This window comes from Anneissia japonica, unplaced genomic scaffold, assembly GCF_011630105.1.
Source record: "Anneissia japonica isolate Jap-2015-1 unplaced genomic scaffold, ASM1163010v1 scaffold287833_len2544123_cov190, whole genome shotgun sequence".
NCBI classification, from domain to species: domain Eukaryota; kingdom Metazoa; phylum Echinodermata; class Crinoidea; order Comatulida; family Comatulidae; genus Anneissia; species Anneissia japonica.
Window position 1 is genome coordinate 356203 of NW_022757233.1, and position 16353 is coordinate 372555.

General features: G+C 31.6%; 1 protein-coding gene and 1 long non-coding RNA gene across 3 annotated transcripts in view; one reads left to right on the forward strand and one right to left on the reverse strand.

Annotated features, from left to right (window-relative positions):
• LOC117124576 (39S ribosomal protein L44, mitochondrial-like) overlaps nucleotides 1–16353 on the reverse strand; it is a 42128-nt gene that overhangs the window by 634 nt on the left and 25141 nt on the right. The window contains exons 6-8 of the mRNA XM_033270864.1: nucleotides 3361–3432; nucleotides 1720–1868; nucleotides 147–229 (exon numbers count right to left, since the gene is read on the reverse strand). Coding sequence (XP_033126755.1) covers nucleotides 147–229; nucleotides 1720–1868; nucleotides 3361–3432 — 304 coding nt within the window. The remainder of the gene's footprint in view (nucleotides 1–146; nucleotides 230–1719; nucleotides 1869–3360; nucleotides 3433–16353) is intronic.
• On the forward strand, nucleotides 118–8228 carry LOC117124578. 2 transcript variants are annotated; one of them, XR_004447991.1, is made up of 3 exons: nucleotides 118–255; nucleotides 1276–1425; nucleotides 6112–8228. It is a non-coding gene; the product is annotated as an uncharacterized LOC117124578 (long non-coding RNA). The 2 variants fall into 2 exon arrangements; XR_004447992.1 differs by having other exon boundaries at nucleotides 121–255; nucleotides 1321–1425.

Here is a 16353-nt window from a genome sequence, read left to right on the forward strand (position 1 = left end):
AATATAGAGCTTTGACAGGAATGACCACCCTCACTAAAGTGTAAATAAATAATAGAAAATGATTTACTGCATTCAATGTTTAACTGCATTTTTAAAATTGGTTTTTCAGATTTCATTGTTAAACTTAGTGTCAACTTGCTACATACCCCAGCCAAGTAGTTGTTTGTCGCAGTATACACCCACTACATACACAGGAACAGCTGTGTTTACGCCAACCTGACGCATTATTCTACACAAAAGAAAACAAAGTTGAAAGTAGGTTACATTTTACATGTATTACACTAAAAAATTATACATGGAAAAGCAAGTCATAAACAACAAGGAAGACAAAAACAAGATGGAACAAACATGTAGATAAAATGTATCCACATAAATGTAAAACTAGAGCTTATATACACAACACTATGTAAATTGACTTTTTAATATTTTCATATTCTCCACATTGTGAGCTTTAAAATGATGGGTCATTTACTGGAATCGACTTACTGTTGCCAAATCTATATGAGTAGAAGTATTGTGGCTTCACTGCACTAAAGTATACAATACTGACACATTCTTATGCTAATTACTCAGTTCAACATATGTGGCAAAGACAAGCCAAACCAGTCACTCGTCGCAAATCCTGTTATGGAGATAATGGCCAAAACATGCTGGAATGTCAAAATTTTGGAAATCAATTTTATTGCACTAAACTAACCTCTATATATCTATACATCATGCTATGCTGTTATTTTCCTCATTTTCAATGTTAAAACAACAATTTTTAACAATTTGGTGATGGTTTCTGCCTAAGAAATGCCTGAAATCGTAAACTTTAAAGGCTGATTTCTAAAATATTGTTCTTTAAACAGCTGTATGTTTAAACTTGTGTAACTTCATAACGAAGTGTCGGATTATAATTTTTCTTTTACCATTTTATAGCTCTCATTTTACTTTTAAACCCTGTATTAATAACTAAAAATTGATTTTTCCGACGAGTGACTGGTTTGGCTTGTCTTTGCCACATATGGTGACAGTACGCTGGTTTTGAGATTGCATGCCTCATTTAATAACATCATTGCTACATACACCCTCTCAGAAAATATCAGTAATCTCAAATTATTCAATTTTTCTGTGGTTGAAATTCATCGTGCTGTTATATATTGAGCTGAATTTTCTCCCTTTTTTTTTTCAGGCCTGCCCATCACAAGATGTTTGTTTTTGAAAACAACTTCTCGGGTTCTGGCCTTCTTCCAATTTTTGTACTTTTTGTATTTGCAATTTTGTATTTTCTAGTGCCTTTGGAAGAAAATAAATGTTTTGTTGAATTGAATTGAATAGAGTACCAGTCGTGTCGTCACAATGCCAGGTGGTGCCTTCTGTTGTCAACCAGACGTTGGATACTGTTCATTATGCCATAATGACTTCATAGGCTTTCTTGAACAGGTATTTTAAAATCTAATATTTTACCATTAAAATGTACTAAAAACACAAAAGCTTGCATTATATTAATTATCGAACACACATTTACTCATCAATTAAAATTTACAAAGAAAAATTAAGATATCACATCTTAATAATTACGTTAGAAATTGAGATCAATGGTTTGTCAGTGGAGACAATGGGTCAGGTTTAACGCACTTTGTGTCGCCGATAGCAACGGAGTAGTATCACATGGTATCATGACGTAACACTGTAGTACTCTATATAGGTCAACAAAAGGAGTTAACAGTACTGTACCTTGGTTCTACCAGCTCTCTCTTATCAGCATCAATGCATTGCAGGAGGATCTTCATTGGATCAACTGGGTTCCATAGTTCCATTAGATCCTTTTCAATCAACTGAGTAAGAATGAAATCCTTCACAAAAGTGCCTGCGCTCTCTAGACCCTACATCACATCAAAACATTAGAAATGAATTTATAAATAATAATAAATGTACATTAACCTGCATTCACATCGGATCCGAACCGAATTCTGATGTGCTGAACACCAGCGTCCCTATTCTTACACACTGCCTTGATTTTACGTTTGGTTCGTAGGCCTTTCCGATCCAAATATTTGGATTCGGTGTGCATGTAGCTTTACGCTGTCCACTAGAGTGTCCCAGGAAATATATTTAAAACCCACAGGAAAAAAATTATTTTTTCATTCCTGACAATACCACTCAAAAAGTCTTTGATTTAATTTATCCAATATGCTCTTAAAATACATAACAAAAAGAAATACAGTAAATATGAACTAATTATATTATAAAAAAGGTATATTGGGAATAACCCTAAATTTGCAAAAAGAAAATTATTTCCATAGGGTTCTTTGAAATTGAAACTAATGACATCTCTTTTGGCGTTTGCTTGATTTGATTTTTTTATTTTAGAAATAAAAAGAAAATTGAAAAAAGAATAAGAATATTAAATTTCATTTTCCGCCAGGAACGAATTCATAAAATTTAATTTTATAAAAATTTGCACAGGGAAACCTTGTATTTTCTGAGACATTGTGACATATAAATGTTGTATGAAGAGAACAAAGAAAATACGAATGTCGCCCTCTACTAAGCATGTATGACACCAACAACCTTGCCCTAATTTTGCATTTTGCTAAAAGACAGAAAGCAAACACAACAATAAAACTTGAAAGCCTACTAATCCGGTAACCGCTTGTGTATCTAATTTTAAAGTACAAGGCAAATGGGATTGGTAGAGTAGTTTATGCACATTTTATAGTGTACGTTTTATTACTTCATCGTTATTCCATGGAGGAGATACAGGCTCAGTGATAATGATGAACGTGGAGCATTAACACAAGACCTATAATTGGAACGCTCACAAGTGAAATGCGTGCAGCGTTAATGACACTCAGATAAAAACAATTATACATGAACTCCTTATTCATGACCCTGCTTCCCTTTCACAATACAGTAATGCATTTAAAAGTTCGCATAATTTACCACTTTTATATAAGTACATTTAATATTGTAAGGCCCATTATGCTTCTTCTATTTTAATAAATTGCTAGTAATCAATTTAATATAAATTATACAAATGCTTTATAATTATTTTAATGGTACATTACGTGTTATAAAAAATTCAAATTAGTATGGATAAACCCCACTATCACAAAATAAATGATAAATGTTCATATATATTCTCACCACTATTAAGTAATAACTGATCACCAGATGTTGAAATTAATATATGAGTAAAATGTACAACTTTATCAACTATAGAAATAAATTAATCTTTATAGGCCTATTTGCTATAAAATACATTTAATTGCAATAGAATATGAAGAAACATACGTAAAATATACATAATATACATAAGTCATGCACATATTTACCAAAGCTTTGCAGAGGTATTTATTCAATTACTTTACTCACCTGGTCTTCTAGAAGGGCACCAATTATTGACATAAAAGTAGCCTTCAGAACTTGAGCAGGGATGGGAAATTCCTGAAATAGATACAGAAAAAGAATAACATGATTACCTTCAATTGAAGTGGTTTAAATGCATTTGGTTAACATCTATAAATTGAACATTAACTTATCTTGAACTTCAACCTGCTTTAAAAAAAAAAAAGGTTTAAAAAAACTTAACTACAGAGCAAGCAACTATTCAGTGTTGGAATGTCTGATTTCTTGTCATGCGAGCGTTAATAAATGTTTACATCTGCTTTGGAAAACCCAATATTTAGAAAAATGAAATTGATTTAATGATGCTGGCCTACTTAATGTCTGGAAAAGTCTAATACTTTAGCAAATTTTCCCCAATTCAGTTGATATTATAATTTAGTTTGTATTAAATCAGGTAAATACATAGAAAAAAATCCCCAAGATAGAGAATGTTGATTTTTTTGTTACTTTAAAATATTTTTTCCATACCAATTTTATTAAAAGAAAAAAAAAACGGTGTCATTTTTTTCTTTTATATTAAGTGGACAAGGCCTAGATTAAATTACACTTTTACCTCTGCACACAAGCCACAGCAATTAGTGGAGATACACACTTAGAGCGATAAATACACACTGAGCACCTATAAATGGGGGAACGACAACTCTACACCTCCCAAGGGAATAAAATGTCAAACCAAATCAACCAACAGATTTACAATATTTCAGCTCGTTCACACAATTCCTAAATCAAATGCAATATTACAGACAATACCAAAATCAAACAAACTTTATTTTCAAGAACAGTTCTTTTTTGCATTATTTCATGAAACCAAATAGGCATTGATACACCACAGCATAACATCTATAATATACATTCCTTCCATTCTTTAAACTAGTTTAAAGTTTGAATACTGAAGTATACAAAAGACATATTTTGTGTGATATTAGCCAAGCTCTCTTAGGCTAAACTTTATTGAGGCTTATGTTAGACCTTTCTGAACTTGCTATTCTACAGGCTCCTTATTTTTAGTATAGGTTTTAGAAGGGCCTAAAAATGCTAATTTGTAGGAGATTTTGGGCTCTTTAAACTAGACAGGCCACACCCCCACAAGGCTCGATTTGCTCACAAATGCAGCCCCACCCCCATCAAAAATCCTGCCTATAAGCCTGTGTAAGCGTACAGTAGTGTCCTGTTATAAAACATGATCTAAACATTTCCGACATTAAGTAAGTAAAGGAACAAATAAACGAGACAACAAGCAACATGAATAATGGTTTATCGGAACACAGTAGAGGGTAAGTGAGCGCACCATCTAGATTTTAGAATTTGTTTATCCTTGGGTATAATCCCACAAAAAAATTAACTTTATTCTCTGTTGCAAATGCAACGCTTACTGTATACTGAAGGAACTATGGTAAATTTTCTTCAATCTAATTCAAGAAAAAGAACTTACCAATTATAAGATGGATATAAAATATGGGGCAATCTTGAAATTAAAGTATTATTATAGGGAAAGGTAAAGTTGAACAAATCAAACAAAAATAAAAAAAAACAAAACTATCTCACTGCTACTGAAAGAAGATGAAATATAAATATATAGTACCTTTAAACCTAAATAGATTGAAACATACGATGTATTTTCAAATGCCCAACTTCGCACGGAAGAACAAAGAAAAAAGATTGAAAATGCATTTGGTCTTTAATCAGACTATAAATAAAAATGGCAAAAGTAATCAATTACCCCATTTTTACTGCCATTAAGTCTCTAGCTATTCTTCATCTCAACAAGCTTCGATGCGGCACACTTTTATACTAGATATAGTTTTGCTTTGAAATGGTTTTTACGCTCTCATAAGCATCTTTAGAAATGTCTCTTGGTGCACAGTTGATGTGGTTCTTTAATTACCAGTGTTCTATATATTTATTGTACCATATCTGTCTCTTATACACATCTAGATGTGTATAAGAGACAGGGCTAATACTTTTTATATTTAAGTCACATATAAGAACATTTATTATAGAAAAAATAACATTAATATCACTATTAAGTATAAATAAATATCACAGGTTCGAATCCCGTCACAGGAATTTCATTACACAATTTGTTTATTTATAGGATAACATTCGTTGAGAGCTATGATACACAATGTACTATCATGTCCTTTATTCAAACACTGTATTTACCTTTATTTGATGATTTATGTATAATTTAACAGTAACGGTGTTAACGGCTATTTTGATTGATATTATGCTACTAAATGTTTCCAGCTGTACCTATTGGTATTTGTGGCATACTGTAGCATACAGACTGTTCTGAAAAGATTATTGTGTTGTTAAGAATACCTCAACTTTTCAATAAGATTGCTCTACTCGTTTTCATACTATCCTGTATAAGAAATTCCAACATATGGTAATGGTATAGTATGGTGATATAATTATTTGAACTTACTGTATTTTACATAAAAGTAGCACTTGTCAATCTGATGGTGCATTCAAATTTTAAAATTTATAAAATCCCTAGAGGACGCGAGATAGGGTAGTACCGATATGGATTTTAGGATTGTTTTTACTACAAATACAGTATACCATTCTCAAAAAAACCAGCTTGCTATCATTAATTTCTAAGTAACTTACTTCTATAAATATATATATACCGGTATAAATTTTTGTTGGGAATTGTTTGCTTTATCCCCTTTCCAAACTCTTCATAAATATTTATAACCATATTCACTTCCTTAGGTAAACAGTTGATCGAAAATGACAATGCAGTCTACTAACAGAATGAGAGGAAGTATAGATGGGGGAAAACCTTGGAACAATCTGGGAATGGATGGATAATGCCAGGAAGTTGACAGGGAAAGCGATTAACCCAGTATCTGACCTTCTAGGCTGGTGAAGACATTCCCACAACTCAACTGTACATGTGGTAACCCTTACTGCTGGTAAAGACGAATATGATGTCAAATAAAAATTTGTTTATAACTTAACCAGCACACCAGGCAGAAATCCACTGCCTTATGGTCGATGATGTGAATAAGTAGGTGGAGGTTAGCTAACACAGCACTCTATATATCCACAGGCTTAGCCGAGTCAAGCAGTACATTAGAAAAGGCAAATGACAACCACACAGGGTATAAATCACTAGTTAATACCCGGCCATTACTAGCAACAAAACCTGGGTTCGATATATAGGTAGCTCTGCTAACTAGTTTCGCTAGCTGCTTATCTACACAAAAGCTTGTTCATATACGTAATTTGCCCTGGGCTACCATTATTAATGAATTATAAATCCATTATCTTAATAGTATAAAACTGAATTTTAACTAGATTATCAGTAAATGACTGCAAAGCATTGGGTAAGTTGCATTGCCTGAGAACAAAATGTCTTTTGACATGGGATCCATGTCAGGTCGAGTGACAACTGCTGGATTTCGCACAACTCCGGCTGGAATTGAACCAATGACAGCCTCATATCAGGACAGGTGTCTAAACCTTATGACCACAGCAATAATGAAAGAGAACGATCTGGCCAACAAAGGAATACTGTAGATTACAAAATCAATGACTAAACATGTATAGTGAAACTTTCATATCAAAATAAAGTTATTGTCTTAAGATGTTGAACATATGTATACAAATTGTAATTGTGTGTGTAAATATGATGACATGTTATAATTTGGTTTGTTAAGGAAATGTATACTAAACCATCATAAATATTATATTAATAATCTTAAAATATATATCATTTTCATTATATTTCATCATATCATGTTACTTTTTGCGTAGAAAAAAAAAACCTATTTGTATATATTTTCAACATTGCATTTGATTTCTATTAGATAATCTATAACTCAGCCCACCTGAATTAATAGATGAATAAATAAATAAATACATAAAAACACAATAGGCTATAAAGTCACTTTTAACTTCTATAACCCCCTAAAGCAGGAGATGAATTAATGGAAATCAATATGGTACCTAGTTAAGGCTATTCTTTAAATTATTTATCATATGCTATATTTTAATAATTATCTATTTTCCTTTATATATTATTTTGTTAAAAGCACCAAAAGCTATAGTTATATAGCATTTTTACTTGTTTAAAAAAAATGTACCACTAGGTAATTATTGAAGTTATATTATGCATTTCTGCAGCTTTTTATGGACAGGCTCCTTGGTTAGTATAAATATAATACATTTTATAGGATTAGTTATTACAATTAGTATTGTTATTACTGTTGTTATTATTTTCCTTTAACCTAAGTTACAGTGAATGGAGGCTATAGATTGTAGGCTATAGAATGCAAGTCCTCAACCACTGTCATTTAAAAAGTTGGAAAATCTAAAAAGTCACTGGTTCGATTTTTCTAAATCAATCCATATTTTCTTTGCTTCGTTAGTTAATAATACAATCACAAAGATGACTCATGACTGATTGTTTACAAAGTCATAAACAGACAACCAAATAGATGGACGTCAACATAGACAGATTGATAGATTAATGGATGGGTGGGTGAATGAATGAAGTGAGAGAATCGATCAGTTTAAAGTTTAAAGTAGGATCTATACACACAAGGTGGTGATAGGATTAAGATGATGACGTAGCCCATACTAGTTCCTTTCTTCGCAATGTTCCTAGAACCACCTCTGACAAAAAGGTGCGATGCAATCAAAAAATTTGGAAAGCGGATCTCATGATATAGTTACGTATAGGGATTTTGAGAATACATAAAACCAATCTGTATCTCTCGTTCTGGACACGACTCAGAGCTGCAATTTGAAAAATGTAGGGAGATTATTTAATACTAAAGCTTTCCTATTAAAATTTATGAAGCCAAACATTGTAATTATTATAATCTGACCAAAATAAAAATAAATTAAATTTGTAGTGACGTCACTTTGATGACATGAGCATTCACATACCTCATTCATGATACTATCTCACATTGTTGTTGTATAAAAGCATCCCTGAGTGTGCCCTGCATTATCTGCGCATGTTAAGCTTTGTCCAAACTATCAAATTTTCCTTGACAAAAAACTATTGTATACCCATATATGGTCATGATGTGCCTATATATGGTCATGATGTGATGTCATCATGACCATATTTAGGCATGTCACATGTTTTTGTCAAATGAAATTTGATAGTCTGGACAGGGCTTTACAGAGGTATTTAAACAAGTATAATGTTTTGTACAGTATACTCTTATGAATGAGTTGTTCTAACTTTAATTCCTGATTTGGGATGTGTCCACACTTTATCTAAGTGTATTTCCATGTGTTCGCCTGCCATTCTACATGTTCTTCCATAAAAAACACCTATTTTGAAAACACTGTATTGAAACTGGGGATAAGCTCCAGCCCCAATGAGCCCCGAGGCTTGGAAAGGATTTACTTGACTTTTTTAATCCTAGGAACCTAGGTTTAAAAAATGCTCAAAACAAGTCTGGGTTTCTTTCTCATGACTATAAATAACCCCACTTCCTAAAAAGCTTCATAACGAAACTTAGTATATTGAGCATTACTACGACACTCCCCATCCTGTATATGATGAGTTAACAGTTATAATTAGTTGAGAATGAAATAAAACCCAAACAAAATAACCTCGTCACCACAACAACTATTATTGTGTATACAAAGGTTGGCTATCTTTTCACCAGCATTCTTCGGCCCACATTTCCCTTTTAAATTGACTATCTTCTTTAGACCCATTGTTCAAGCTTATTAATTCATATAGTTCATGGCCTTCCTGCCTTTCCCCTATAAACAAATATCGAGGCAGACACCAAGAAGGGTTATTGAAAATGGTCAGAGCCATTGGTATTGGAAGAGTGACCATTACCACTATCAGTTGCCTATGATGACCTTCTATCTGTGGGTGGGTAACAAGGATCATAATCACATGATAGTAACTCAGGTATGAAGATACACCTCCACTGGTGGTAATTAAAGATAATAATAATTACTTAAAGATCATAAGTCGCAAGATAGCAATCGATGCTTAGAAAGGACAAGTCAAATTCGATGAAGCCTTCAACGAACATCACTTATGCCCGAGACGCAGATGATCACCAGTAATTATCAGTTGATTGCACTATTTTAAGATGATAGCAATTCGCTTGCTCGTCGCATCTATTTAGAGGCGTGCTTTGCACTTTTGTTGACCAGCGGCTAATAGATTGTAGCAGTTTTCTAATTGAAATACATGCATACACACACTACCATTCTCCCAGATGCCTGAGGTTGGTTCAAGGCATTGTTTAAGAATGGGTCAACATAAGTAGTGCACAACGGACTAATAAAAAAAAGCGTATGTTAGTGTTCTTTAAGTTGATGATTCTGTACAGTAGGCTCTCAATTTTGAATTATTGCACTAACACTTTTTAGATTACTTTGAGCTTAAGTGGTGCTGTGGAGCTTACAGCAGTCTAATACTCAGATACTTGCGCCATTGTAACCACCAACCTTAAGAACAGCACAGTATCAGATCTGTTAAACTGCATAAACTGGGGGTTGAAAAAAGTTAGGTTAGGAGTTAGAAAATGCATTGACGTACAGTATATACATGAACAACTATAAAAAGTATAAGATATTTTTTGAAAATGTGAAAATATTTATGGCAAAGGATTGCTTTTATAGTTTTTCCCTGTCAATTTTTTAATTTGTTTTTCAATGTTTTGATGTTGCCTTAGAAGTCGTATTATTAACTAAATAAGATGGTTCAATACTTTAAATATACATATCTTATTTTTAGAGATTTCAAGGAAGCGGCAGGTGTATTAAAAATAAAGAAAAATCTTTTATTTTTTTCTAAAATTTCCATTTTTTGTGGCAGTCGGTGCGATAATTGGTTAAAATAACATTTTATTTTTATTTGAAATCATCATTATTAAAGGCGGTGGGTTCGTTGAACAAGGTATAAAGAGTGTCTCGCCTTATCAACAAAAAATAGCAAAATTTTTGAAACGGTAAAAATAATACACATTAAAACTAATATGAAATTATAATAAAATTCTTTGAGAAAAACCTTAAGATTTGAACCCCAGAACCTCTAATCATACTTCCCATTAAATCAGTCACTCGTCACGTAGTTCTCTGTTACTTTTTATTTTAAAAATCTACAATTTAATTAATGCAAATGCATAGTAAAACAAATTGAAACTGATACCAGTGGGCAGAAATAATCAACCCTTAATAAATTGAATTAATCAAATAACTAATTAAAGGTGATGGAAAATGTAGAGAGTTAATATAAAAGCCATATTAAAGCAACCAAGGGAGTAACGAGAAGCTTTGTCAAAAAGGGTGTAAACATGAAATGGACTTCCTGTCAAATGATTAAAATCACTGGTTCATCCATGTACAAAAAACAGCCAATACAAACACACATTCAATTTAAATAATACAGTTTATTGTGCTAACTCTGACCTAATACATTAATAGATATTTCATTCAAAAATTTTATTTTATTCAATTAACCAGAAAAAATGCATTGTATTTCCTAAACTAAAAATATATAAATAATAAAATAAAAATATATACTGAATTTACATTAAGTGAAAATATATTTAAATAGCTGTTTGATTAAAATTCGATTGTTACTTAATGAGTTGTATTTTAACTCGACTAATGATAACTCATTCCGATTCTGTATGTTTCCTTGTTATGTTCAGGATATTAATGTGTGTGTGATTCAATATGAATATACTATACATTATTGTACTTGTACTGTAATACAAAATTATCATTATCATCGGCTTACTCTTGGATTCATTATGTTTTTGAATAACCCTTTGATATCTAGGATAAAGCAATCATCGGAAATTCCACAGGAATTAAACAAGATAAATATTTCCAAGTATTGTAGTAGTGTCAAAAAAGTAATGAGGATGCTGCGTCTGCGTGCCACACAACGTAAACGAACATGATACTGACACCCAAAAAAATTCTACACATATTCAGACCATACAGCATCCAATTTCAGGTTCTATCATTAATACCGAATTTAATCTCAAAAATTTTAATTTTCTTACAAACTAGCTGAGTCATTTATATTTGTCATCTAGCAAAGTTTTTTTTTTAGTGTGCGTTTTTCTCGTCACCGGATGATGAAATTGAATACTTAACTGTAGATTATTTGTAACCCTATAACCGTCAAGTCTCCCTTGGCAATCAAGCATTGTGTCGATCCATGTAAATTGTGCATTTTCCTCATAATTCTAACATACTTGACTTGCATCATCACAGAAATGAAACAAGGGACAAGTCCGTAGAGAAAACGCATGGATGTAGGTTGGGTGCAAAGCAAACTATGAACAAAATCTTATAGGTCAATCAATCATCATATTATTGATTATAAACCAAATACATTATTGATGTTATGTATTCATTTCATAATTGAAAAACTTCATATTTTAATACTATATTTTAAAAAAAAATTATTAATGATTAATAATGATTATTATCAATGTTATATGAAATACATTTTAATTTATGAGCTTTATCGAGTTCAGTAATCTATTTACATTCATGTTGTTAATTTCATTTTTCATTATAATTAGCAGTATTCCAGTATTACCATAATGAAATTGTCTACGAAAACTATTAAAATTTATAAGAGCTTTGTACAATTATTCATACTGTATTTGATTCATGTTGTTAATTTCAACTACTACTATTATTATTTGTAATGTACAGTAATTGTGAAATTTTGCCTGGAAGTTAAATTCACATACCCTTTCCTAGTCGGTAACACCTATTTCCTAATAATGTTGATTTATTGTATTTCTTGTTATACTTTAATTATTCACTATCATATATTCATTGTATCACTACCACCACACAACAAACAAAAACAAACTCCTAAATGTTGGTAATTAATATCTAATCTATTATCAATTTTTTTAATGACGCAAATCAACCAATCCTTATTGCAACAATCAAATTAATCCTAATGTCAGTATGTTTTCACCAAATATTTGTGCTGAATTTGAACAGACTTATAGATTAAATAATTCATTCATTCATTCATTAGTAGTGGATACCAAGAGAATCCTGAGAAATATTGGATTTAGATTAGATTTAATGACAAAGTTGTGGAGATTATATTATCTGTCAACAAATATGCTTCTCCTCTTACTTGATTTTAAATTTTACTCATTGTCATAATCATCATTATAATATCATCTTTCATCATCCATCATAATCATAAAAATATTATTCTCCTGATAAAATTTACAATGTGTTTGTATTGTTTTCTAACTTCCAGATATGAAAATATTACAAATAAGATTTAATTTTTAATTTTATGTGTTTATTTTCAGACATTTTTTGTAGCACCCTTATTATAATTACTACTAAAAGTGAAATTAATCAAAAATTGCAAGTAAAAAAGCAGAATTCTAAACATATACCCTCTATTCATTATCTAATTACATCGATACTGATTGTTATCGGCATCATCATCACTATCATATCTGCATAACTAGGTTGGGTGCAACAGTCTGCAAAGCGCAGGTTGATGATGGCTTTGGCTATAGTCCCGCTATCTGTCACACCAATATCTGGCGTTCTGTCAGTGGAATTGCACATTTCATAGATGCAGTTACTTAATTTTGATAAGTGTATAATAAATTATTCCCCAGATCTTGCAGCCACTCCAGTGCACTGTTTTCTTTCAGGATGTCTTGAATTGAGCGTAACAGACAATCGCGGGCATGTATTAAGCGTGAAGGTTACCCCAGAAGGCCTGTGTTTCCCGACTCGAAGATTCTATCTTTTTCTAACAGCCAATTAATTATATAAGGAACTTGCAACTTTTACTGCTTAAAGCAATACTGTAGTTTCAACAGAATTCAAATGCATGGTTACATTCAGTTTACATTTTTAGACTCTAAAAGATAGTAGATTGTAATTTACTTTTTCTAGCTATTTTTATTTAAGGTAATGCATTTATTTCTGGTAGATAATTATGCTCTATGATATACATTTTCAAACATTTTGTAATTTGTTGAATGTAAATATGACAGCATTTCCCCACTATACTATTGTTTTGTAATAATTCAATATTTTTCTTTTTTACCAAGTAAAACTAGATAACATATAGCTGTTTTCCTATATGGCCATGCAAAATATTACTTATATAAAAACCCATATATTTATAGTAATAACCATCATCTCCTATTAATTATCATTAGTATTAATATAATAATATGTCCTTAACTCCTAAAGATATTTATGTTATCACTTCTATGCAACATAATGTATCACAAAATAATGAGGGTATCACCATTGAATGCATTACTAACAATTCAATACAGGCCAGCCTGGCAGCCCTGGGCCCAGGGAGCGTAGATACCAGGACCCCAAAAGCAAAAATTAAATTTTTGTTTCCCAAAATAACTTTATTGATTTTAAAGTTTGTTTTATTTTGTCTCGGCTCCTACAGTATGCACTACAAAACCCCCCCCCCCCCCCCCGAGGTAGTGCATCAATACATCATGCCACACATTTTATGCAAGATCACCTCCCTAAGAAAATGATGATCTCAAGATCGCCTCCCCTAACTTCAGTGGGCCAACATTTTTCATTGTAGAGTTGTCTGTTAACACATGTTATGTTCGGTCCTGACTTGCACCTATGTTTTTGTCTATGGTTTTGTCAAATGTAAATGTATTGCACTACTAGTGTTACCAAATTTCGAGCTTTGCTCTTCTGGTTAATCCATATTTATATTATATTAATTTATCTTTGGTGAATAAACTAAATTTGAAAACTAAACATGAAACTTGATGATCATAATATCACCTCCATAAAGGTATGATCATGAGATCACTTCCCCAAATACGGTAATCACAACCATTAACAGGCAACATATCTCTTAACAAAAGATAACCCATCTTTTCTTTAACAAAACAATAGAACAAACCAATAATATCTCCCTATAACAAAACAAATAATCATAATATCACATGCATAAGGACAAAAAAAATGATCATTACCCCAAATAATATCATATCTCTAACAAAAGAAAACCTACCACACGTAACAAAACAATAAATCAAATATTAGACAAAGTAATAATGAGATCCCCTAACAAAACATGGTCACTTTTCAAATGGGATATAATACTGCAATGATGGTCAACCGTGAAATCTCACGGCTAGTCATACAAAGGGGATGAAGCTCCTCTTACAAGCTCATGCTATAATTATCCAAATGGTACAACCATAAATCACTTCATTTAATCTGCATTTATTTTAATACAAGATAAGATAAATATTTGTCTTTAGTACAATCTCCCACTTTTATCTGTCCTTTTAAAATGAATGTTTACATTACAAAATAATTATATGAATAATTACATTCTATATAATTATCATAAGGGGAGACTTTTTTATACGTTGTTTAGCCAGCCAACCCGCCGCCTGCCAGTAATCATTTCAAATAAAAATAAAATGTTATTTTTGGCCAATTAGTGCCAATTAGTCCACAAGAAAATGGATATTTTACTTTTTCTAGCTATTTTTATTTAAGGTAATGCATTTAATTCTGGTAGATAATTATGCTCTATGATATACATTTTCAAACATTTTGTAATTTGTTGAATGTAAATATGACAGCATTTCCCCACTATACTATTGTTTTGTAATAATTCAATATTTTTCTTTTTTACCGAGTAAAACTAGATAACATATAGCTGTTTTCCTATATGGCCATGCAACTATTACTTATATAAAAACCCATATATTTATAGTAATAACCATCATCTCCTATTAATTATCATTAGTATTAATATAATAATATGTCCTTAACTCCTAAAGATATTTATGTTATCACTTCTATGCAATATAATGTATCACAAAATAATGAGGGTATCACCATTGAATGCATTATAGTAAACTAACAATTCAATACAGGCCAGCCCGGCAGCCCTGGGCCCAGGGAGCATAGATATTTCTGAAAAAAATAAAAGTTTTTCTTTAATTCTATTAGGCCTATCGTTGCCTTGAAATCTTCAAAAATATATGTATATTCCTTCCATTCCTGATGATGACATAATTAATGTCAAAATATTGAATCCCAACACGATGGCGTGTATTTCAATACTTGGAGTATGTATTATACTTTCTTATCTGAGATTAATCAGTGGACCTTTCGATATTCCTTCCAAATTATATGAATTTAAAGCATTTAACCATCCTGTTATTACACTGTTTACATTCACTAATAGACTTTATTTTGATATTCTTCTCCTTCTGGATGTTTTTGGCAAAACCATTTGCTATATAAGAAAACAAAATTTTATTTTTCTTTTTTTTCCCGAATTTCTCTGACAATCCTTAAAAAAATAATTGGTATAAAAGAAGATCTTTGAAAAAAAAACTTCGCGAAACAAGGAATAAAAAAAATCTCGCTTAATTATTATTCAGTACCATAATGTGTGTCGGTAAAAATACCTTTAATCCCACAAGAGCAGTTTCCAAATTTTCAGTCTAAAAATAATTGTTTATTCAGACATCATAAAATATTACCATTTTCTCGACGAATTCATCGTTACTAGGCAAATTCAGAGGTTGTAGATCACATCCACTGGAATACTCTCGCTTTTATGTATACTTTATAGTCAATAAAGTGCGCCCTCTCTAGTGAGATTAGTTTTTGTACTTCGCATCTCGCACAATGCGTTCGTTCGGTTAGGTTGAGATATGTTTGTTTAAGTGTCAAAATCTCAGTCAGAATCAGTTTTTAACAAATTTGAAATAATTCCTATGAAATATTATATTACACAAGTGTCATTACTAGCAACGGAAAATATCATGTCGGCCGTTTTTATGTGATAACAGAACCTAAATAAAGGTAAGGCTAGGCCTAGCCTAGCAGCGTTGGATAGGCTAATGTTTTCGGCGCCTACGATATTTCTTCTCACGACCTGTCGCAAAATCAAACATGAAAATTCATCCGCATTTATTTTTTGTGGAA